This window comes from Psittacula echo (genome assembly GCF_963264785.1).
Source record: "Psittacula echo genome assembly, chromosome: 7".
Classification (NCBI taxonomy): Eukaryota; Metazoa; Chordata; class Aves; order Psittaciformes; family Psittacidae; genus Psittacula; species Psittacula echo.
In genome coordinates this window covers 4,437,875-4,461,737 of record NC_137740.1, presented here as the reverse complement: position 1 = coordinate 4,461,737, position 23,863 = coordinate 4,437,875, and the positions used below count along the sequence as shown (strand labels likewise).

Genomic DNA, 23,863 nt, shown 5'->3' with positions numbered 1-23,863 from the left:
TGGCCTACACTGAGCTCTCCAGCCATCCCTTCTCACCTGCCTTTGAGTCTATAGCCCATGCTGGAGCTGCTGAAAGCCCAACAAAGCTAAGGCAGGAGCTGGAAAGCTAAAGCAGATGCTCTGGCCATTTGGGGAAGCTGGTAACAGGCTGTGCTAATTTTCCCTTCCGAGAGTGGCTCTGGGACAGGTAGTCGATCTTGCACATACTCCACACTGAATTTTGATGTATGGGTGGTGTTTTATTGTGAAAGAAGCAGGGGTGTTTGTCAATTTAAAGCCATTCCCTTGTCCTGTCCCTACAGGCCCTTGTCCAAAGCCCCTCTCCAGGTTTCCTGTAGCCCCTTTAGGCACTGGAGCTGCTCTAAGGTCTCCCCTTCAGGAGCCTTCTCTTCTCCAGGCTGAACCAGCCCAACTCACTGTTTTATTGTAAAACTGAAAGGGGAACCCCCCCTCTTTTTTTCTCTTTTTACCTCTGGCTTTAAGCACACTTGGGCTTGAAATGATGCATGTGTTCCCCTTCGTTCACATGAGATATTCCACTCAAAAGGGCAAAAACGAATTCATGTCTCCTGCCTTTATATGATCATTACATTGAAAACTGAGGGGGATGGAAGGGTGGGTTTTTTCCCCAATAGATTTCAGAGAAAAAGAAGAACCCTTCAATCATTTACTCCCTCCATGAGTAGGGAAGGAAGCCCTAAAGTAACAGAGAAAAGGAAGTTGTAATGGAACAGGGAAGAGATCAACATTTATTTGCTAAACCAGTGCAAATAATACAAGCTGTAGTGTCAAACCAAAGGTCAGACCTACACCAGAATGGAGAGAAACCAGTGCTTAGTCCTGAATGGCTTTGAAAACCTCACAGGTGAAAAAAGCCACCGATCTTCTATGTTTTCTCTTTTAGGGAGAAAAACCCCCAACCACTGGAGCCTGTGACTGCAAACCATCAATTCAAACTGCGGCAGGATTAGAGTGACCAGTTAGAAGGGCAGCAACTCATTGACAAAACCTCGAGTGGCCGGCGTGGTAAGGATGTGATGTGCAAAGGACTCTCCCATGTGGCGTAAATCTGCCACTGCACAGCGATTGCTTTGTAGCGCAGCAAAGGCGGTTATGGCCAGAGATGGAGGCTGAAGCCAGCGGAAACGGAACTGTATTTAATTCTTTTCCTGTTAACTATTCCGAATCCTACGTGGGTGCCCAGAGAAAAGTCACTTGTTATGAAAGGTGAGAAGAAAAGAGGAAAAAAGCAATCTTTGCTATGCCTATATTCCAAAGAAAAGCACACAGGAAACTGCATTTCTAAGCCTTAATGCTTGGTCACATAAATGGAAAAAAATCTCTTCAAGTTGCCTTTTTAATTAACTCGTGCATATTTAATCAGCTTTTAATTAATTAAAAGCCGTGGACCCAACTGTGCCCATGGTTTTGCAGCTGGCAGACACCTTCCTGGAAGCTGCTAATGGCTGAAATTAAGTAATAAGGCTTTTAAATTCATGCACTTTGTCAAACTGATAGAGGGAAGAGCCGCAAGGGTTGTCCTCACTGCAGTGTGCAGGATGCGTAGATGCACATCCCTGGAGACATTCGAGGCCAGGCTGGATGTGGTTCTGGGCAATCTGATGCAGTTGATATCCTTGCTCATTGCAGGGGGGTTGGACTAGATGACCTCTGATCTGAGATTCTATGTGTCCCTCCTGCCCTGCCCACTGCCAGCCACATATTGGTGTGTGCTAGGTATCTATGACCCATCATTCCAGCCCCAAATCTATGGGGCAGATAGGGACACTTTGGGAAGCGGGGAGGGTCAGGGGGCAGCCCGAGGCTGGCCTCAATCACGAGGCAGTGCACAGATCTGGAAGGGCTTGGGGCAGCGTGTGAGGCTGAGTGTGAAGGCGAAGGTCAGCATCGCAGCCTCTGGCGCCTGGAAGGTGAACTTCTGCAGGAGGGCTGTGAAGAAGATGAAGAGCTCGGTCCTGGCGAGCTGCTCCCCGGGACAAGCCCGCTTACCTGGAAAAGGAGCGGAAATAACCCCCACTGAGTCTCGAGCGAGCTCCAACCACCTCTCGGGCTCTTCTCGCATGCGCTGCTTTGCGCAGGCTGCGGGAGCTTTTCTTCCTCGAAAGGTTAGGTGGCAATGTTCACCCACACATCCTGCAGAAACCCTCCCCACAAGTTTCCTGCCGAGCTCGGAGAGACCGGGAGGCGGAACGCAGCGAAAGAAAACAACCTTTCCGCAGCTTGCGCAAGAGGAAGAAGCCTTATTTTATCATCCTGCAACAACAAATTGATTCCCCTCCCGCTCCGAGCAGGCACTGTTAACTGTGACTGGGATTTTCACTGTGGGGATGGGCTGAAAGCTGGACAAGGAGCAGTGCCCCCTACTCTGGGGGAGGTGTCTTGAGGGGGTGGGAAAAGCATTGCAATAGGAAAAACTACCTGCCCATCCATCATCCTACCTGCGGAGAAGGGCAGAAAAGCTTCTCGTCTCCTGTACTGGCCATTATCCAGGAAATGTTCAGGATTAAAGGTGTCTGGAGTCTCCCACACGTTTTTGTCGAACATTATCGAAGTCAGGCTGGTCATCACGGTGGTGCCCTGCGAGAGGTGGCGAAATCAGGCGATTACATGACAGAGAACAGCCGATGTGTTGTCAGACTAGTTTATTATTAGCTCTATTCCACATACAATATAAACTACATCTTTTTTAAAGGGCAAAATGTTTTTTCCTGAGCTGTGTAATTAAATGAGGGTGAAAGCCTACAGGATTGTTCACTTCTGTGCGCCTCTATGTGTCACCAGAGTGTTGATCCTTGCCTCGTGCTGCTGTAACTGAGGATGTTGATATAAACCAGCTTCAAATCGGTGACACCGTGTTCCCATTGGAATTTGGAACAATTTAACCAACTAATCTGCAATCGATCTGCTTCCTTGTTCTTTTATTCTAAACCTCATCTGGTTAATCTTCACATCTTCCGTCAGAAAAAGAGATATTCTAATCAGTGTGGAGTAAAGTGAACAGATTTATTACTTTTAATTTTCCTTGATGCAACCAGTCATATATACATGGAAGAGAACAGTTATATCTAAATCTCATCTTTGCTTTCATAGTTGCAGAATAGTGTGTACACATCAATACCTATTACCTGGCTTTTATCAAGTGATACTGTTAATAGATGATTTTTAGTACTCTATGGAATTAACAGACACAAACTGCTTTCATGTGTTTCTTGGCCCTCTATTTCAATATCTTGTGGAGGGCATGTTTTATAGAATTTAAGGCATAAACCTTTTACAGTTGAAACTTATGGCCATAGAATCATAGAATAGTTAGGGTTGGAAAGGTCCTTAAGATCATCCAGTTCCAACTCCCCTGTCATGGGCAGAGACACCTCACACTAAAACGTGTCAATACCACAAGATCTCACAATTCTCCTCCATAAGGATGTGTGACCCATAGCAGCCCTGCAGCATCATCATGAATCATGGACTCATAGAATTAGGGTTGGAAAGGACCTTAAAGCTCATCCAGTTCCAACTGCTTGCCAGGGCAGAGACACCTTCCACTACAGCAGGTTGCTCCAAACCTCGTCCAACCTGGCCTTGAGCACTGCCAGGGATGGGGAAGCACAGCTTCTCTGGGCACCCTGTGCCAGCGCCTCAGCACCCTCATGATAAAGAATTTCTTCCTAATATCTAACCTAAATCTCCCCTATTTAAGTTTGAACCCATTATCCCTTCTCCTGTCACTACAGTCCCAAATGAAGAGTCCCTCTCCACCATCCTCGTAGGCCCCCTTCACATACTGGAAGCTGCTCTGCGGTCTCCATGCAGCTTCTCTTCTCCAAGCTGAACAGCCTTAGCTTTCTCAGACTGTCTTCATATAAGAGCTTATATTTTGTATATAAATGTGATATTTCCATAAGATCCTGTGGCTTGGCTCCCCTCCAGGTGACATCTGGGACTTGAGCCATGAAGGTCCTGCTGTGGTGGGATGAAGGGAAGGCTGGTGGCCTCCACGTACTTTGGGCAGGTGGAAGCCAGCCAGGGTGGTGTCACTGGTGGACATCCTGGGCACCCCCAGGGGTACAACGTTGCTCATCCTCAGGACCTCGCTCAGCACCGCGCTGGTGTAGGGCATGTTCTCCTTGTCGGCCATCGTGGGTTGGCGGGCTTGGCCGATCACCGTGTCGATTTCAAGTTGCACTTTCTCTAAGGAAAGCAAAGCAATATCTGTGTTCTAAAGGTTTCCAATAAGAAGCCTGGGGCACAGGCACATCCAACATGTGGCAAAGCAGGAAATAACTCTGAGTTTCACTTATCTAGTTTTGGACCAAACGAAGGACCCATCCACAGCCCTACCCTGAATGTGGGGGTATGTGGCCATGTAGAGCAGAGCCCAGCGGATGGCGGTTGCCGTTGTCTCAGTCCCAGTTAAGAAGAGGTCCAGGGTGGAGCACAGCAGGTTTTCCTCATGGAAATATGAGCCGGTGTCACCCTTAGACTTGGGGAAAAAGCACAGCAATGAGAACTCTTATGAAGGAGAGGATGGTTTCAAAACCTGAACCCCAGACCACCTGTATGTAACTCAAGTCCTGCTTCTAGTTTATTACTACTGGGTAAACCCCGTCATGGTTTACCCAGCTGGTAACTCAGCACCATACGGCTGTTTGCTCACTTCTCCCCTTCTCTCTCTTCCCCAGGGCAGGATGGGCAGGACAATTGGAAGAATGTAAATCCCACGGGTTGAGATAAGAACAGTTTAGTAACTAAAATAAAGTAAAATATACCAATAATACCAATAATAATAATAGGAAACAACAAGAGAAGAAATGAAAGCTCAGAAAACACAAGTGATGCACCACCTGCCAACCAATACCCAACATGACCCGAGTAGCAATCAGCCCTTCCTCTTAACTCCCCCCAGTTTCTGTACTGGGCATGACATGCTATGGTATGGAACATCCCTTTGGCTGGTTTGGGTCAGGTGTCCTGTGTCTGCTTCCTCCTGGCTTCTTGTGCCCCTCCTCACTGGCAGAGCATGAGACTGAAAAGTCCTTGATCAGAGTCAGCATTACTTAGCAACAACTAAAACATCGGTGTTATCAGTGTTGTTCTCAGACTAAAGCCGAAACATGGCTACTAGGAAGAAAAATAACTGTTACAGATTAACCCAGGACAAACCCAGACTTGGAAATTTCCACTCCTTATTTCCATTGAATTTCCAGCCCTACAGACTGCTCTGAAAGACACCCTGGTTGCTGTACAGTGAGTCCTGAAAGCAGGTAGCGTTTTCAAATGTGAAGTTTCACAATAGCAAACACAGGCCTGTGAGCTCTCTTAGAAACATGAACATGTTCCCTGAGAGCCCTCCTACGCCGTGTGACAGAATGAAAAATGGAAGAAGGCAAAGTGTAAATACTTCCAAATGAAAAAAAATCTGTGTTTTCGAAGTGATCAGTCTCCTGCTGTTGCTAAAATGTTTGGAGTGGAAGAGGTAGGGAGAAGAAGGCAACATGGGAGGCAAGAGCTCCTCTGACAAAACAGCCTTGAAGCTTGTCTGCTCATTTTATGGGTTAAGCTTTAACTATATTCCTCTTATTTTGTAAGCATTTTTCTCTTACCTTCTAAGTGTTTTCCTCTCACCTTTTCGATTTCCTTCAGGTAACAGTCAATATAATCTCTTGCCTCGGACTGGTCCAAATCCTCCTTGTGCTTTGCGATCACTCCTTTTACAAAACACTCAAGTTTCTCCCAGTGCTTGAAGATTTTCCTAAAGGGCCCTGGCAGCCATCTCATGATGAAAGGAAAAGCATTGTACAGCTGGTGAGAAATCAAACAGAGCGAAAGAGTATATCTTGAGTTAAAAAGGAGCAGGTATCATAGTTGGAATGAAGGTACAATTTATTAGCTCTGCTTGCTACCAGAAAAACACCAGTTTTGCTACAAAGGTCAATTTAGTTACACAGATGCAAACAAATACAAACAAGATAAGAATCACCCCACTGTTTTCTGCTGATGAAGTTCTCTTGGGTGGCCAAAGTTGTCACTTAATGTGGGGTGGCCATTGGAGTCAGAAATCAGTGTGGACGCAGAGAAGCCCCTTAGAGCTGGGGTCCACAAAGGGGAGAGAGGTCAGACTTGACCTACGGTGTGTGGCCATGCAGAAGCTATGTATGTCCCTAAATCCACTTGTTTTGGTTGTAAATCTGGACTCTCAGGCAGTTTTGTCATGAATAAAAGTTATGTGAGAAACTGGTTGGGAAAGGGTGGGGGGAAAGGTGGGTATTTTCACAGAGAGTGCTACTGATTTGCTCTTCTTTTTGTAGAAGCAGGTATTTTAAAGGTTTTCCCATTGTTTTTCAGTTACGTCAGGTATAAGATTGATTTCACAATCCTGTAGTGTTTTATTTCCATGTGCCTCAATAATTTATCTTGTTTTGTTACTTTCCTGATGAATTTTGGGTATAAACCCACTCTAATGTAAAACAATACTCATGGTCATTTCCCTTATAACATGACTCTTTTTTTTTGCACAGGGAACAGCAGATTGCGTCAGTGACTTAGAAACTCTGGTTTCTGAGAACTCACATGCAGCTGAAGCTAGAAAAGCTTCCAATTGGCCTTACCTGGCCCCAGAAACTTCCGATGAGCAGCAGCGTTTCAGCCAGCGAGTGCAGCAATTCCTGGAAACGGTTGTCATGGTAGTCGAAGCGGTTCCCAAAAGTTATGGAACAGATGATGTTCGAAACAGCACTATTAATTTTATAATGAGGGTCAAATGGCTGGCCTGGGGCAGACGAAATGACAGGCAGATTTATCTTTTTTCTTTGAAGTCTCAGGCAAAACGACATTCTCTGCCAGATCAATGGTTGTGAAGATGGGATGAGACTTCATCTACTTTTCACCCATGGTGTCCCCACCACCTCCATCCTGCTGGAGGTTGGGCACTGTGAACCACGACATCATTTCTCCGAGGATATCCCCTCCTTTCTCCAGCCCAGGCTGCTGGCACACACTGATGTTAGGACAGAGCTGCTGAAGCAGGGTTTGAACTGTTTTCCAGGGAAAACAACCAGGAGTGTGCCATGCTACGGCTGCTGAGTTTGCCTGCTCCAATGTGGTTTTAGTGCCAATTTTAAACACCAGGAGAGAGTCCCTGGAAGCTTAGTGCAGGGCAGGGAGCTCATGAGTAACCACGCTGCAAAAAAGCCATTACACTGTCCACCACAAAGAAATGAACTGAGATGGAGGAGAGAGGGAAGAGGGAGAGGAGTGTAAGTCTCTGCACCCGCCTCTAAAATCCACCAATGGCTTATATGGCCTACATACGTTGTGATGCACATCCGCTCTTATGAGAGCAAACTGTACTGTGATGTTTGTCACATCTCATTCTTTGGAAGAGCTATCATCTCCTAGGGCACATTTAGGGAGCCTGGAGAGCTACTTGCCATGGTATGAGACACTAGAATGAGTAAAGAATCCAATCCAGTCCTGAGCTGCTGTGGGTATGCTGGGGAGCACCATTTTGAAATGCAAGGCACAGGACTGCTGATATCCCCACTCTTCAAGAAAATAATTAAACTGGGCTGGTGCTCAGATATTAGAGTGATGGACATGATCACTGTTTGTCATTACTAATGGGAGAAAGGCCCAAACCAGCAGCTTAATTAGTTTATTGATTAGGACTATAAAGGACTATAATCAATTGGCAACATGAAGTATTTGGCCTGTTCAGTGCAACAGCAATTAAAATGGAGCAAGTTCAGTATATAATTTCACAATTCCTATTTAGATCTTTCTTGTTTACTATATATAGCTCCATAGAATTAGCTAAACCCCATCTGCTTCTATTTAAAGCTGAAGTGCAACATCACCCGTGTACCAACATACAAATTATTCTTACTAATATCGCTCTGGCAGTTCTTAAAAGCTGGGCCATAAAAGAGCAATGCACATGCTTCATCTGTGCATGATACAAAAGGAAAGCCTGACTAAACAAGTTTTAAAATACTTTGCAAAACCAAGGACAAGCAGAGGTTAACTGAGCTTCTGAGCATATGTGCCTGACAGCAGGGCAGCTGCATTTATTCCTTCGCAGAACACAGGAGAGGCTTTCTTAGTCATATAAACATGTAAGGTCTAATAAACACCTAATATATATTTGCCTAATATTAATAAGGAGGAACAAAAATATTAGGCTTGAGGTCTAAATAAGTGCTAAAAGGCACGGTCTGGAAATGTAAGATTTGAGCTGAGAAATGCTTTGCATGTTAGAAGCTGCATCGAAGTAAGAGTTTTACTACTCATTGTTCACTGAGCTGGAAGCTTTACACATGGTGCTGTACCTTAACCACCTACCTTTCTCCTCCTCCATTGTCTCCACAAGGTACCGGCTCTCCTCTTGCACTTTCTCCTCAAAACTTACAGCAAGGGTTTTCAGTGTTGCTAGAGTAAACTTTCTCTGTTGCCTCCAAATATGCCCATTTGATGATATGAGCCCTGCAGGCACAAAAACCAAGCAAACTAATCTTGCTCTGGGTCATATAGAATCATAGAATCATAGAATGGTTTGGGTTGGGAAAGACCTTAAGAACATTTAGTTCCAACCCCCTGCCATGGGCAGGGACACCTTCCACTAGAGCAGGTTGCTCCAAGCCCCGTCCAACCTGGCCTTGAACACTGCCAGGGATGGGGCATATGAATAATAGGGTTCAGAAATGGCCTTTTGCCTTGAATTAAAACCCCAAACCAAAGCAAACAAACCCCACAGACATGGGAAAACTATAGCTTTCCCTGGGAATTAAAATTCAGGAGTAATTGGCTTATGCTAAAGATCTAGCTTTATGGATTTGCTTTAATCTGCTACTTTGTCACTTTGTGTGGGAAAAAAAAGTGTAAGCCAAAATACTATGAGTACTATCACGCTGTTGGCAGAGCTGCAAGCAGGAGCACCATACCCTGTCCCTGGAGCTATATGCAACTGATGGAGAAAAAGTAAAGGAGAAATTAAAACCAAGGGGAAAACTCTTCACGTGTATCAATCCCCGGGCAGCTTGCATTTGTTTCTCTTCTTTCATCAAGAGCTGACTTTGATCCCATCTTTGTCATTACTAGAGAGATTAGAATGTACACCTGTGTGATTATGAGACTGAATTCAGTTATTGCCCTCCTCCGTGCAAGCTTTTATGGGTGCAGTTAGCAAGATTATAGTTCAACCTGGTTGTTTCACCCTATTTGTTATCACTACAAATAGATGAGACATTTGTACCAAAATCCTAGCAGCTGTGCTTACCAAAGCCTCTGAATATTTCTTGGAGGAGTGGAATATTTGGCCGATCTGTAAATATTTCAGCCTGGTGGACAAAAGCTTCTCTCACCATCTGGTACCCGTTGACTACCACAAACGTCAGGCTTCCAAACTGCACGCTGAAGATGTTCCCATACCGAGCAGTAAGCTGAAAGAGAGTTCATCAGCCTCTGAGAGCAAGAAGGGGGAGATTTGCAAAACTCACCTGGGCAAGACCTCAAGCAATAGCATCTAACTTTGAATTTAGCCCTGTTTGATGCAAAGGGGCTTAAGAAAAGCCCAAACCCATGTCTGTAGGTCCCACCTGGTCTGAACTATTCCATGAAGGCTGGAAATGGCATAAAAAGTGCTAGAAACCTGTAGTGTGGAAGAGGTGGTTTGCTTATATTTTTGTATACAAGGGTACGAGAGGTCACCATGCCGAGACTCTTGCTGCAGAGGGCAAAGCAAAACAAATGATCCCTTTCATCAACTTCGTGTCTAACATAGTGTGGTTTCTTGCTTCAGCTATCCCATTTAGAAAAGTGGGTTCAACTGCTGATGGCTAGAAACCTACTTCTACTTTTAAGCCTGAATGAATTCACGGCCAAATTATAGCCATTTTCCTTGCATGGCCTTTGCTAGCATTAGTGTCTCCTCTGCAGCCTTCGACTCCCTGATGTATAAGAGCAAAGGGTGGTCATATCATCTGTCGTGGTTTAAGCCCAGGCCGTAAATCAGAACCACGAAGTCCACTTCCCCCCCCCACCTTTCTTCCCCCCGCTTCTGGAGGGACAGGGAGGAGAATCGAAAGAATGCAACTCCCACGGGTTGAGATAAGAACAGTTTAATAACTAAGGTAGAACACAAATCACTACTGCTACCACTAATAGTAATAATGATAAAGGAAATAACAAGGAAGAGAATACAACCGCTCACCAACTGGTACCTTGCCCCCACCCCGCCGTGTTCCAGCCCTTCCGGGAACTCTCAGTTCTGCATCCTGGGCATGACGTGCTGTGGTATGGAATACCTCTTTGGCTAGGTTGGGTCAGGTGTCCTGTCCCTGCTTCCTCCCAGCTTCTCCTCCTCCCTGGCAGAGCATGAGACTCTCAAAGTCCTTGGTCAGTCTAAACATTCTGACCAGCAACTGAAAACATCAGCTTTATCAGTATTATTCCCAAGGTCGAAAGTCAAAACACAGCACTGCACCAGTAGAAAAAAATGACTGCTACTGCTAAACCAGGACATCATCTTTCAGGCCTCACTCTGCCACGGAGCTCAGGCCATTGTCTTTTTAGTATGAGTCTGCATGAAAAGAGACCCATGGTCACCCTGAACTGCTGTGGTGACTCATGAAACCAGTCTGAGACCAAATGGATGTCTCAGGCATTGTGTGAGATCAATTTTATTAGTAATAATTGTGTGTATATGAGACAAAATATCCTGAGCACGCTGCCTCAGCCTTCCCAAAGGGTTCCCTCCCTGGGGGACAACTGTGCTAGTGGCCCGTTAAAACCCAGGGTAGTTAGACTGGTGCCAGCCTGCTAAGTGAAAATCACTGGAAAGGATATTTGCAATCAGCAAGTCAGAACTCCTCCTTCTACTTTTGCTATCACTGCTTCTTTCTGCAACAGGAATGGTCAACTCAGGGTCTTAAAGGTTTCATTCAGATCTAATGGGGTGAATCATTGGTCTCTGAGCAAGGACAATGACAAGACAATTTCCAGAGGTGATCTTTACAGTCCAAAGAGTTCATTTCTTGCTCAGCACTTGCCAACCATCCCCTAGACTGGCCTGGCCCATCCAAACTCTTCCTGGGCTCCAGCAGAAAATAGTGATGGTCAGATGGGAAAAAAGAGGAGGAACATCTAAGTCTTCCTCCCTTGTGTGTTTCTTTCCCATTGGACCTTCCTACTCCCATGGAAGAGGACATGATAATAAGAAATAAAACTAAGAAGGGTGCCTATCGTATATGGCTGCTACATAGCTAGTTCTTCAGAGGGTGCCCTTGCATCACAGGTTTAGTGACAAAAGTCACTGAAAAGGTAAAATACTGTTAGTAGGAGAAATGTTCATGGAACTCTTACCTTCAGCAGCACAAGATGGAGGGGCTGCCTAAGGTCCACAATGGTTCCAACAAGAGGAAAGAGCTGTGGCCCTGGAGGGAAATTCCTGGGTCGTCTCTTTTTCACAAGGTCAATAATCAAAAGAAAGATGACCAGAACCACCAAAAGCATCCAAACATTCAGCTTTTCCAAGAGGGAAACCAAACCAGGCCAAAACTGAAGCTCCATCTTGGCTGATGAACTCCAGGAAGGTATTTGGTGCTAGTGTTACTTTTGCTAGAACAGAAGTAAGAAAGGACTGGAAAGAAAACAAAACAAGCTAAGATGCTGATAACATATTGGGGACAGGACTTGCCATGGGCGAGCTGCTTTCTCATGTACAGCTACTGCCAGACCACCTGCTGAATAACTACGTTTAAATACTGGGGTCTCCAAAACCAACCCCAAAACCTCCGAACATTTGCCTGAACAAAAGCAATCCTGCAAACCTTTAGCTTTACATGTCAGTCAACTCCCTAATTTTCTTATGGAAGAATATTGCTCCCTTCTGCCCCTAAGATGGAGTTCCTTTATACAGACACCTAGCTGGGATTACGGGCATTACAAACAGTTGAGGTTAGCAGAAAGCAGCTTACTTGGCTAATTACATATGGTGGGCATTGCATAATATAAAAACCAGTAAGGCATCTGAGGTGATGGGCACCATACAAGTTACTAAAGGGCTGATCCTGTTAAGTGCTAAGCACCATCTGCAAAGGACTGGGTGCCTTCAGCATCCTTCAAAGCCTGGCTGGCTTTGCCAGAGCCATCAGAAGAAGTTCAGGCAAGGGAAGCACTGCGAGAGCCCAGGGCTCTGCCTAACCACTTAAATGAGAGTTAAAGGAGCTTAATTTCAAGAGTGAGAATGTGGGCTCATGCGCTTGCCAGCTAAAGAAGAGATTGGAATTTATGCATTTAAATCTCCTGGGTTTTCTGACAATCTCCTTTGAAGAAAGCTACATGTTGTCCCAGGGAAAGGCTGCAGTGGACCGACAGTGACCTCCCTGGCCAAGAATCGACCTCACATCACTTGCCAACATTTTAGCTACAACTTGTTTCCACCCCTTTTAAGAGATTCACTGTGCAAACAACCAACATTTATACTGAAGCAAAACTGTCACTAATGATTTTTTGAATTATTTGCCTAGAAGTTATGGTGAGAAGTTCAAAAGAACGGTAAATTTTCATTGTCCTTAACATTTTAGCAGAAAGCTTTAATTTTGCAGGAAAAAGTATTTTTTCATAGGAAACAATGATTCCAAAATTATTTCAAGTGAAGTCTTTCACCACTTTCAAAAGCTTTGCTGTCCGTGTCTTTCATTGCCTTGGTGACTGCAGTGGCAGAAGAGGCACACACAGCCTGTATGGCAGACCCACACCTTAGTTATTGCAGGAGTCCTTTTTAAGTGTGATACCTACGTGCAACCCAACGCGTCTTGGTTTGCAATATTATTTACAGGTTTCTGGATGGTATTAGGCACAAATGGGGGGCATTAATGGGAGAAACATCTCACATCAGTGGTCTATAAAGTATATTTACATGTCACCGTAGCACAGCTGTGAGCAGCAGTGGTTGGACATGCTTTGCTGTCCCCAAGCTGGTGCACCCGTGCTGTTACAGTACATTTGCATCAACGAACCTATTCCACCCTTCCTGGTGTGGCAAGCCTTGCTTTGCTTACCAGAGGCTAAATCAGGATAGTGGGCTCGTGCTCTTCATCCTGGCATCAGGGAGATGACTCGGTTGGTGGAGGTGTCAGCCTACAGCATGCTCAAAGGGACTGTGATGATAAGGCGTCAACTTCTGCTAGCCCAGTTTCACTCCTCTGTTCTTCGCTATGCCATATGATTTGTCAGCATGCACACAGAGTGCAGATCCCTCTACCACTTGTGGCTGCTGTGAATCGGGCTACGTGCAAAGCCAAGGTGTTAATGTGTTCTTCTGGGTGGTGTTGTGGGGGTGGATGCATCGTGGTTGACAGGAGAAATGTTATTTTTAGCAGGAGGAGCACATTTTGCATGTACTCACATGTGTCTTGTCAGTCAGAAACCTCAAGCCTATTACTTTGCCTTGAAGCTTCACATGTCCAAATGCATCTCTTCACAAAGTTCTTAACACGTCACATTTACTAAAAATTAGGGAAGAGGTTTCCAGTATTACCAGGGCTCTCCTAACCTCGGTAGACAATAACACCAGCATGTTACCAAACTGTGTTGTGACGGTGCTATTTTGGGTCCCAGGCTTTAATCAAATCAGTTCTCAGCACGTGGTGATGTGCACATCCCCAAAGCACTGAGGAAGTCATATCACAGCTGCGCATGGGCAGTACAAAGGTGATGGACGACTCCTGGTTTTGCAGTCTCAACAAGACCCTTAGTTGCAAGATCCTGGTCACCTGGAAGATAAACCTGTGCCTCTGGCCAGCACTACGAACACAGGAACATTGGTCTTCTGTGGTCCAAGTAGCCAAAGTGTGAATTAATATAAGGATGGACACCCACATGTGTAGTAGGGAGCAGGATGTAAAACCACCTTCCCCAATTCCTCCTTGAATATCTAACCCCAGTACACAACTTTTTGACCACCTCACCTGAGCTCATGGCTACCATGTAGATAAATTGTGCCATATTGCATGGACACACACATATCACTGCTTGAATATTAAGGCATCTTGAACAGCCAACAGACAGAAATTGGCCCATATGCTTTGTACCTTCTTCCCTGGCTAGATGTCTAACTGTGTGCAGAAGGTTTTGAAACACAAAGAGAAACATTCTGTTAAAAATGCAATTACCATTTGTTTTTCAAGATATAGTATCCCATTATTTTTTCCAGAGAAGTGAAATTCAATAAGGTTACAACAGAATGTAGTCCAACAGTTACCGTGCTTTCAGAGCATTATTTAAGCTACAGAATTTCTTAATGATTAGAAACATATGTAGGAAAAAATCACATGCAAAAAGAGAATGACTGGAGACAATTTTCCCCCAAACCACTTTCTTTCAGGCAAGTAACAGTTCATCCACCACTGTGGTTCCATCCACCGCGTTGGAGGTGTGAGACACCCACCCAGCTGGGGAGCCATGTGCTCAGGTCACATCAACAGACAGGCTCCAGCCAAGTCCAAGGACCCATCCTGATTTACACCAAGGAATATCTTGCTGCTTCTTTCCTTCTTGTGTCAGATCCATTCTTACCAGAAGCAAGCTGGTGAACAGCAGTGACCACCCTGATGTGCATGTTATATCCACATCCCAAAGGGCTTCATGCAGGTTTAGATGCTGTTTCATGATCCAGCCCAGGTAGGTGCTAATGGAGCTGGAGGTAATGGCAGCTTTGGACACTCGTTTCCTTTTACGATTTGTTTTACTGGATCAAATGAAATCTACAGAAGATTTGTACATGCAGAAAGATAGGAATGGAGAGCACTGGGGCACCCATACCTCCCTGAGCAAGCTCAGGAATGACATGGTTGAACCCCCTACTTAAACTTAGGTTCCCCACTTGGGGTGATTTAACCAGGGCATGAGTGCTCCCATGGAAGCTCAGGGATCAACTCTGACTCCAAGCCCCAAAATCAGGGAGCCGCGTCTGTGTTTACTGCTGTGCCTGTGTGGCAAATCCTAAAGTGCCTCCAATTTTGCATCTTCTCTCTCTCCTACCTCATACTAGATGTAACTATTCTCTAGGCTTTCCTTAGACTACTATAGACTTACATTCCTGGACACAATGACATTTCCAGCAGTAACTACATCTGTAAGACAGGCAACTGTCACCGTGAATGGGTAAACTGAGGCATTATGAGCCTAAGCCAAACGGTGTAAATAGACCTACAAATTGTCTCATCGTGCAATCCAGGAAGGATCCCCAAAGATGGGATGCTTGGTGCCCTCCTATAACAGACCCAAATGTCTTTTTACTGCTGTAGAATACAGCTGCGTTGATTCGTCAGCCAGATAATTCAATATAGGCAGCAGAAAGCACCGCAGGAAGCACTCCCTGTGCCTCCAGACCCTGCCTCACCCCTGACTTTTTGGTCTTTGAGCCAAGACTTTATTCCCTTCACAGCCAGGAGCTGCATCGTCTTTGCCAGCCCTGTGCCACCCCGCATGGCAGACCCCATACGGACGTATGGAATCAGGCTTTGGGGGTGCCGGGTGCTTCCCCTGAGGGGGCCATGCCTGCGGCACTGCCGGCGGCAACCACCTACGATCCCTTTGGCAAGACCCTGCCACCGTCTGCCGCAACCTGGCAGAGCTGGGGCTGCAACCCCGGCTGTTCGCACGGGGCGGCTTCCCGCATCCCAGCTCTTCCTCCGGCTCTCCATAAACCTCTAAAATACTCTTCTCTCTGAAGATGCACCTTTTCAGTATTCACAGAGAAGAGTACAGTCACATATTCCTCTCAAAGCCACAAGGACTTGACTAGAGCTAAAATGTCATTTATGTACATATCACAAGCGTTTTTCTAGGCACAGATGTCTTTCTGGTGCCAATATGCTGTTTATGTACTTATCTGTCACAAGCACATGTCTACATACATATGCCCTGCTGGCAGAGGCACAGAGCATTTTGAAACTCTTATTAGACTGCTAATGAATAATACGCATACAAAGGAGAAAACAGAAGGTGGGTCTATCAGGAACAGCCTCTTTCTTAACTACCTTTTAATTGTAGGAGAGGAAGAAAAGAGATGAATTTTGATATGCTGGCATCTGTGAAGGCCTGCTTAGCAGCATCAAACGCCATCATTTTAAAAGTGGATTTTTCACAGGTTTGGGTATTTTGAAAGGGGGGTGGGGGGGAGAGATTTTTTTTTTCCCCTTAGGAAAAAAAAAAAAAGAAGGAAAAAAACCCACAAAATTTTGACACTGAGAGTATTGCAAATCCTGGTGCCAATGATGTACGATAGTGTGATTGTCACCATGGAATGCTGAAAAGCCCGAGCAGCTGTTTGGCATATTGACAGTGTGAATTCGGAGCGTTTTAAATGCAAATGACAGTATTCAATTGATCGCAGGAAAACAATGGGTCATAGCCTTACCTTTCCTTGGCTACACTCTGAATAATCAGTCTGCAAATCCATGCGCATAATAGGGATATTCTGGGGATTTTGTTCCCCATTTACATGGGGGTCCAAAATGATGCTGCTTTTGAGCAGAGCTAGAACAGAGATGTTACTGCGCTGTCCTGGGCACCGCACTGGGGCAGGGTAGAGAAAGGGGCATAATTTGCTCCAAATCCACTGTATGCTATGTGTCAGCCTGTTTTTAGAATCATAGACTTCTAGAATGGTTTGGGTTGGAAGGGACCTTAAAGCTCCTCCAGTTCTAACCCCTGCCACGGGCAGGGACACCTTCCACTGGAGCAGCTTGCTCCAAGCCCCTGTGTCCAACCTGGCCTTGAACACTGCCAGGGATGGGGCAGCCACAGCTTCTCTGGGCACCCTGTGCCAGCGCCTCTGCACCCTCACAGTAAATGATTTCTTCCTAATATTTAATGTAAATCTGCAGTCTTTCACTGCTTGCTCTTATAAAAAGTCCCCCTCCGGCTTTCTTAATAGTGCCCTTTCAGGTACTGGAAGGCTGCTATAAGGTGTCCCTGAAGCCTTTTCTTCACTTCTGTCCTTTTCTGCTTGCTCTTTAATCATTCCCAAAGGTGGCTGGCTTTCTGCCTGGCTTGTCTCCATTATTCCCTGCTGCAATCAATATGTCAAGCAGAAATCAGCAGGAGAAGACATGTTCTGCTCTTGCTGAGAGCTGGTGGGAAGGAAGGTGTCTTGATTTTGACTAGGATAGAGTTAATTTTCTTCCTAGTACAGTGCTGTGTTTCGGCTTCAGTCTGAGAACAGTGCTGATAACACTCCGATGTTTCAGACGTTGTTTAGTAGAACTTTGATCCAGGCCTTTTCAGTCTTCCATGCTCTGTCACGGGAGAAGGGTGAAGAAGCCCCTTCATGGTGTCCACTGCCTGGCAGGTAGCAGCAAGTAAAGATTTTCCTGCTCTTCCCAGCCCAGGGAGAAGTCCAAGATTGGCCATGCTGAATCAAAGTCAGTCACTGGCACCCTGAATATCTCCAGCTGTAGCGTTTTTGTTTTCAAGACCCTGATTTCTTTAAAATCAAGTTCAAAACCATGAGGGAGTGCTGTGGGTGAGTACATCACCAAACAGCACTACCTGCCCTTGGCTTTGTCTTGCAGAATGCACATATGACATCTCCCTCCAAGAATGTGAACTTGCTGAATTTCTTCCCTTTCTTTATTTTGTAAGCCTGAAAGAGCTTTTCAGGGTCCATTCTATTCCTGCAATCCTCTGGTTGCAGATAAACTATACCAATAAGCAGTGCTTTTCTGTCTCCAGTGCTTCCATCCACCCTTCTGGTGTTTCAGTCATAAACATTTTGGGTCAAGCAGTGTTTTTTTTGACCTTCTTGATCCATGGGTTGTGTGCTTCTGCAATACAACTAATCTACAAACAGCATCACAGTTGCCAGAGCAGTTGCTGAGATGTCCGCAAGATGTCCCTGCTCAGATTTGCACCTGGAATCATAAGGGTGAATCAAATATCACAAGTGGCTGATCTTCTGCTATCTGAACGTGCGGTCTGCATGGTGGGCTCCTTGCACCCAGCTTCTCCATGGGATTTGCCAGTTACAGCAAATTTACTCCTATTTCAGCATTCAGCCTTTCAGTCTCTGAAGGACGGCAACAAATAAAACCCAGCATCATCATTACTTTGCCTTCCAAAGATAAATGTGTTTACCTGTAAAACAGATGCATTAAAAAACAATCAGCCAACAGAAATAATTAGTTACAACGTAGGCATGTGATTTGCTCAGCCTCTGGAACAGGGTAAAGTCTTGCTTAGCTTGAACTCATTGCTGATGAATGCTTGGTGAAAGGTCTTGGAGACTATGTACTCAGCTAAATGCTGGGGAGATAGAAAATGATTACTTCAGAGAGACATTCCTCAAGTCAGCTCTGCAAGAAATTCATCACCAACAGCATTGGCACCACACATGAGCAGCAGCGTATGGAAACTGAACTGTAAAAAGGAACAGAGTAAGCGAACTAAGGGAATATTTCATACCATGAGCATGAGGGATGCATCATTACCCAAAGGGAGAAACGTTCTTACTTAGCGGGCTTTTGTTTAATGAAAAGGAACTCTTGTATGAGGGGATTTAGCTGTTAACACGGAGCCTTTTTTAATGGGAACAAAGGGAACCAAACCAACAGAGGTAGGTAATGGACAAACCTTCTATCAAATTATGCTGAACTGGAAGGTAAAGCCTTGAGCTTGTTATCAAACACACAGGACTGTCCTCTTGTGCCTAAAATCCACAGTCCAAACAGTTTTCCTTGGAAGTAAGTTTATCACTCATTTCTGCTTAGCTCCAAGTGGCCAAAGACCACCCTAAAATAAAGTCACCACCAAGACCAAGAGCAAGGGATACTGCAGAAGGCTTCTCCCCCAGGCTCATGCACTTAGCCAGGTGCTCTTTTTAAGTATAAACCTTTAAAAGAAGCAGATGTTGCCTTTAGGTTTGGAGGCCAGTGCTCGATATGAGTCCTCCTGCATGGAAACAAGGATCTAGATCTCCTTTGGCCCAAAGGCTTTCCACAAACTCTTTTACCTGAAACCTGGAGCACGTCGGTCTTCAAAGGCTCATGAATATGCAACAAAGTGCTGAACTTTGTTGAATATGGAAAAAGTACATCTGGAATGAAAAAGAAGATGCCTTGTCTTTAGCTAAATGGAGGGTCTGGTCTCATTTTAACAGAAGGAGAAGGGCAACAATGAAACCACTCCAGAATTGTCCCTTGTGATGACAGAACCAGTAGAATTTTTCCAGTCTTCCTGCTGCTGGCAGACAGTAGAAGGCAAAAGTCTTGTGGAGACAGAAGGAATAAAAACAAAATGCCTTGCAGAAGGCTAGAAAACTTTCCCAAAGCCTTTTTCTTTAAGCTTAACCACATGATTTACAAGCTTGTTATTAGTTCCCCCCCTCTTTACATAAAAAGAGAAATTTAAAAAGTGTAGATTAACACATTTTTGGATGTCTTCCAAGCTCTCGATTTCTTTGCATAAGGGATTATTGTGACAAATCAAAGTTCATTTTTTGGGTGGCCTGGAGAGAGGCAAATTTGTGCTCTCTGAGTAGCAGAAATGGTAGCTTCTCGAAGGGTGCTTACTTGTGTCTCTCAGACAATTACAGAGATGAATCCAGTCCAGCTTCTGATCTAACTGTAACAAAATACTGGCTAGTAATTCCTGAGAATGTTTTCCAGATTGGTCAAACACAGTCTGAGGTCTACCTTGGGTACCTTAATCTCTATGTAGTAAGTACTTAGAAAATAGTACAGGTTCTTCAGTGAAGGGAACCCTTAGGAGATGCTGCAAGACCATCTTCAGTGGATGTCTCTACTGATTACAGGCAGTTTATTTATAGGTAATTAATTATTCATTTTAAATTTATCTGCTTCTTATCACAAGCTCCTTGTGTTTCCAAATTGCTTGATAACTGCTTTTTAAAAGATGTCTAGTGACTGAGCAGCACCTGGATCACACTACATGAATGCAGCAGTGAGCCCTATTTTAGTGTAACAAAAGAGCAACTCACCCCATAAACCAGGAGCAGCACTACTGGAAATGCCCTGGTGTCACCTAGCTTTGTGGTACCCAAGTGATCACCATAATGCAATCCACGGGGTATGGTGAGTTTCTCACTGGGATGTAGCTGCAGGTCATGGAGTAGCCCTGCTGCAGTGATCACCATGCATCAGGCAAGTATTCCTTGTGGTCACATGGATGAGTTACAGTGCCCAGGGTAGTACAGAAAAGCAGTTTAAGAACAAATCAAACCACTGTGAAAGAAACAATTGGCCTGCAATGGGAAATAAAAAATATACATATTCACTTAAAGGGAATCTTTGTAAACAGGTTGAACAAGACTATGAGGCTGGAGGAACAGATGGGAAAATGGAACAAACAGATGGAAAAACTCTATTTCTGAAAAAAAAAAAAAAGGAAAGAAAAAAGTTCTATTTGTAAAGCTATAGCTACTTTGAATGAATGTTTCAATGTTAGAGAACCGAGGCATCGGAAAATTCACAGCAAGGCCACAAATTCATACATGTGAGATCAATGGGATGGCAGGTCTTTTAGACAGGTGAATAAAGCACTGCCATGTACATTATTGTCCATATTTAATGCTTCCATCCACATGGATATTTTGCTGCCCACTTTACAGTTAAAAAGTATCTTTCAGCTTTTCATTAGCCACCACTGGCTAATATATTAGAAGAAAAGGAGTATGCTCACCTTACTTTCTGTCATCTAATCAGGGGAAATAAATGGGCCTGATCTCATTGACAGAAAAGTCATACAGAAAAGAAAAGAAGCAGTGAGCCTCGGTATTGATGGAAAGTAAAGGCATCTCCACTAAATGCCTCCTATCCATCCAGCTGTTCTTGGTCAGCTCTCCTTGTAGTTACATTGGGGCAGATCAAGACAAAAAGAGGGAGGAAGATGTAGTGCTAAACCAGCTTCAAGACGAAACCTTGCTTGCAGCAACCAAGGTGCAATGCATGAGATGAGACACGACCTTGCATGAAAATGTGGGTGTTGTGTTTTAGTCCAAGAGCCACCACCCCATAGAAATAAATCCAGCCCACACTTCGCACAGTGTTCCTCAGTGAAGATGGGTGAGATGCTTACATAAAAGATTTCTGGCCATGGACCAGGCATCCAGAAACTCTCCCTGGGATAAATGAGTTCAGTGACCCCCGAGCAGTGACATGCATTAGCAACAACAAAAAGCATTATACACAACACTAACCTAGTCCGAGGACTGGGAAGATAGGTGGTTTGAGCTGGGCAGGCAGCGTTAATATGTACCGGTTTATGATCTTGGCTTTAATCCCTCTGAATCACAGCTTTGCAGCTGCAAGAAAGGACAGTAGAAGTGCTCCAGCTCACTGGGGAGATGCGAAGATTGAATTTTTAACTGAGTGCATTCAGCAGCATGGGTGTAAAAAAGGATGTTTGCTTCCAGCACATGGGCCGGGATGTGGGTACGGTGACAGGGACCCAACAGCCAACTGTGTTTCGCTCTCTTCCTTATTTCAGGTCATTTCTTTTAAGCCAGCACAGGGCTTTTAAGGACTGCGTCCCATATCTGGGTCTTAGCAGATTTGCCCACACGTTTTCCTGAGCGTGTCTCTGGGACTCCTAAAAGAATCTTTAGTGCTCAAGTAAGTTCCCCTTTGAGGAGGGACTGTCAAAGACGGTCGCTAATGTCATTAGGAGGTTACAAGGGGGAAACAAGAGAGAATTTGCTACAGATCCTCATTTCCATAATCTTGCCTCGACATCCTCGTTTGTCAGTTCTTAACCTCAACTCCTTAACCTCCAAATCTGTGGAGTTGTTGACCTTGGGGATTTGTCTTCAAAGTGATTTCAAGTTTTAGGCAATCTAAATTAGGCTCCCTGTGACAGAAGACAAAACTTGGTCTTTGCACCCAAATGTGAAAGACAGGCCCAGAGTGCAAGTGAAATCTTGCAATCGTTTCTTCAAACCATCTGCCCATCTGCAGTCCCAGAACAATATCAGTTCGGTGCTGCCTTTCCCCTCTCTCTCACAGGAATAAAGAAATTACCATAAACAAAGCAGATCAAGGGGCTATTTAAGCCAAACGCAGCCAAGACACATTGCTTCAGAAGGCAGCAGGAGGAAAAAAAAGAGCTACAGGGGAAGTTTCTTCCTATCTCCCTTTAACTCCAGTTTGGCCAGTGACGCCAGACACGACAGTATAATTTGGAGTGGATGGTGCCATATCCCTCTCCGTGGGCACTCTGTTTCCAGGGTATTTCTGCAGCAAACAAAAGTGATCACCACAAAGCATTCTGGCCAAAAAAGAAAAGAGAGAAAAAACTGCAGAACTGCTCCCTAACTGTGCAGAGGAGGGAGAATACAAGAAAACAGGAAAATTAGGCTGGACACAAAGAGCCTTTTGGTCTCTCAGACCATTTCTGCGCTGCACATGGCAGTCAAACCGATGCCTGAATGATGCTATTTATTTCAGGGTGTAAAGACATTGTGAAAAGATGCATTCTTTCCAAGAGTGTGCTCTGAGTTAGAGAGTCTGCGGCAAACTGGCAGGGCAGCTTGGCACAAGGATTTTCTGGAGCAGCAGGTAGAGATGCACAACGGGAGCTGGACCAGTCCCTGCATGACAGGGGGAAACAGGGAAAGCAGAGAGATTAAATAATTCAGTGTCTAGGTCGATGCGATGCACGGAAAAATACTGCCAGAAGTCACGAAGCTAAATGCTGGGGTAGCGTTTCAATGGATCGGAGAGCAGATTTTGGAGATAAAGAGAGGGAAAGGGGCACATTTCTGTAGGGGAGCAGCTTGTGCAGCCACGGTGTGAGCGGTGGTGTGTGGGGCCGCACGCGCTGCAGAAAGGCTGCCCCCGAGGTGCCGAGAGGGGGAAGGAGATCTGCGGGAGCCTGAGCCTCATTATTTTTATGTTCAGCTGCCTAATTACTATGTGTCAGCTGTCTGTTGGAAGGAACGATGTACTGCAGCCTCTCGTTTGGGAATTTATAGTGATTAATGGGCCTGGAGGGAATGACTAACGAGGAAATGTTAGAATTAGTAAATATGCATCACCGTGCAATGAGTAAACGGGGGGACATGACAAATGAGCCCAAGTATGTGAAAGATGTAAACGTCGCAGAGGGACAGCCTTTGGGAGGCCTTGGGGACCCGCGGAGACCGACAGGAACAGGAGGATGGGAGCAACAGAGGTGTGATCCCAAGAGTTAACAAAAACACCCGAACAAGTAAGGAAGATCCCCCTGAGCCTTTCAGATGGTCCTACACAGACCTGAAGGAACAAACTCAACCTGACATGGCACTGCAATAGGACTATTTCTCTTCCACACTGTTGCCTCCTATGGAGCACAGCAACAAGCACCAGTGTGACAGCCCCATGTTGGGCAGTCATGGTGATCAGTCTGCATCAGGACTTTGAAGATACTTAGACACTGCATGACATAAACCATTTATCTATTTCATGTGCAGAAATTGCTTTCAGTCTGTTTCAGAAGTATCTGTCTACTAAATGACAGCTTTGCTGCATGCCAGAGAACTATAGCTAGTCCAAAATCCATGCTAAGTAACACCTGCACATTCAGTCTTATAGGCAAGGACAACAGAAGACAGCATCATGGAGAGTCCTGGATTTTGGGACTACTTTCCTGTATATTACTATATAGGAGAGATGTATAATCCCACAGAATTAGAGCCTGCAGGTGTTCTTGAATGTCTGGGGCTTTAAAACTTTATCTCTTGGAAAAATGATACCAATTTCAATAGATTCTATTAGAATCAGTGAAATCATTCAGATGGACAGGGTTTAGGAAATAAAACATCTCTCTTTCTTACTTTCTTGGTCTA

General features: G+C 45.0%; 1 protein-coding gene across 1 annotated transcript; it reads right to left on the bottom strand.

The window, feature by feature from the left end:
- Positions 1 to 1,831: 1,831 nt before the first annotated feature.
- Positions 1,832 to 11,586, bottom strand: LOC308223794 (cytochrome P450 2J2-like; the record flags this gene model as incomplete). The annotated part of the gene is made up of 9 exons (XM_080623240.1): positions 1,832 to 2,010; positions 2,460 to 2,598; positions 4,025 to 4,212; positions 4,363 to 4,504; positions 5,647 to 5,823; positions 6,630 to 6,790; positions 8,362 to 8,502; positions 9,296 to 9,458; positions 11,380 to 11,586. 9 exons carry the CDS (start codon positions 11,584 to 11,586, stop codon positions 1,832 to 1,834), a joined length of 1,497 nt encoding a protein of 498 aa, XP_080479366.1.
- Positions 11,587 to 23,863: the final 12,277 nt, after the last annotated feature.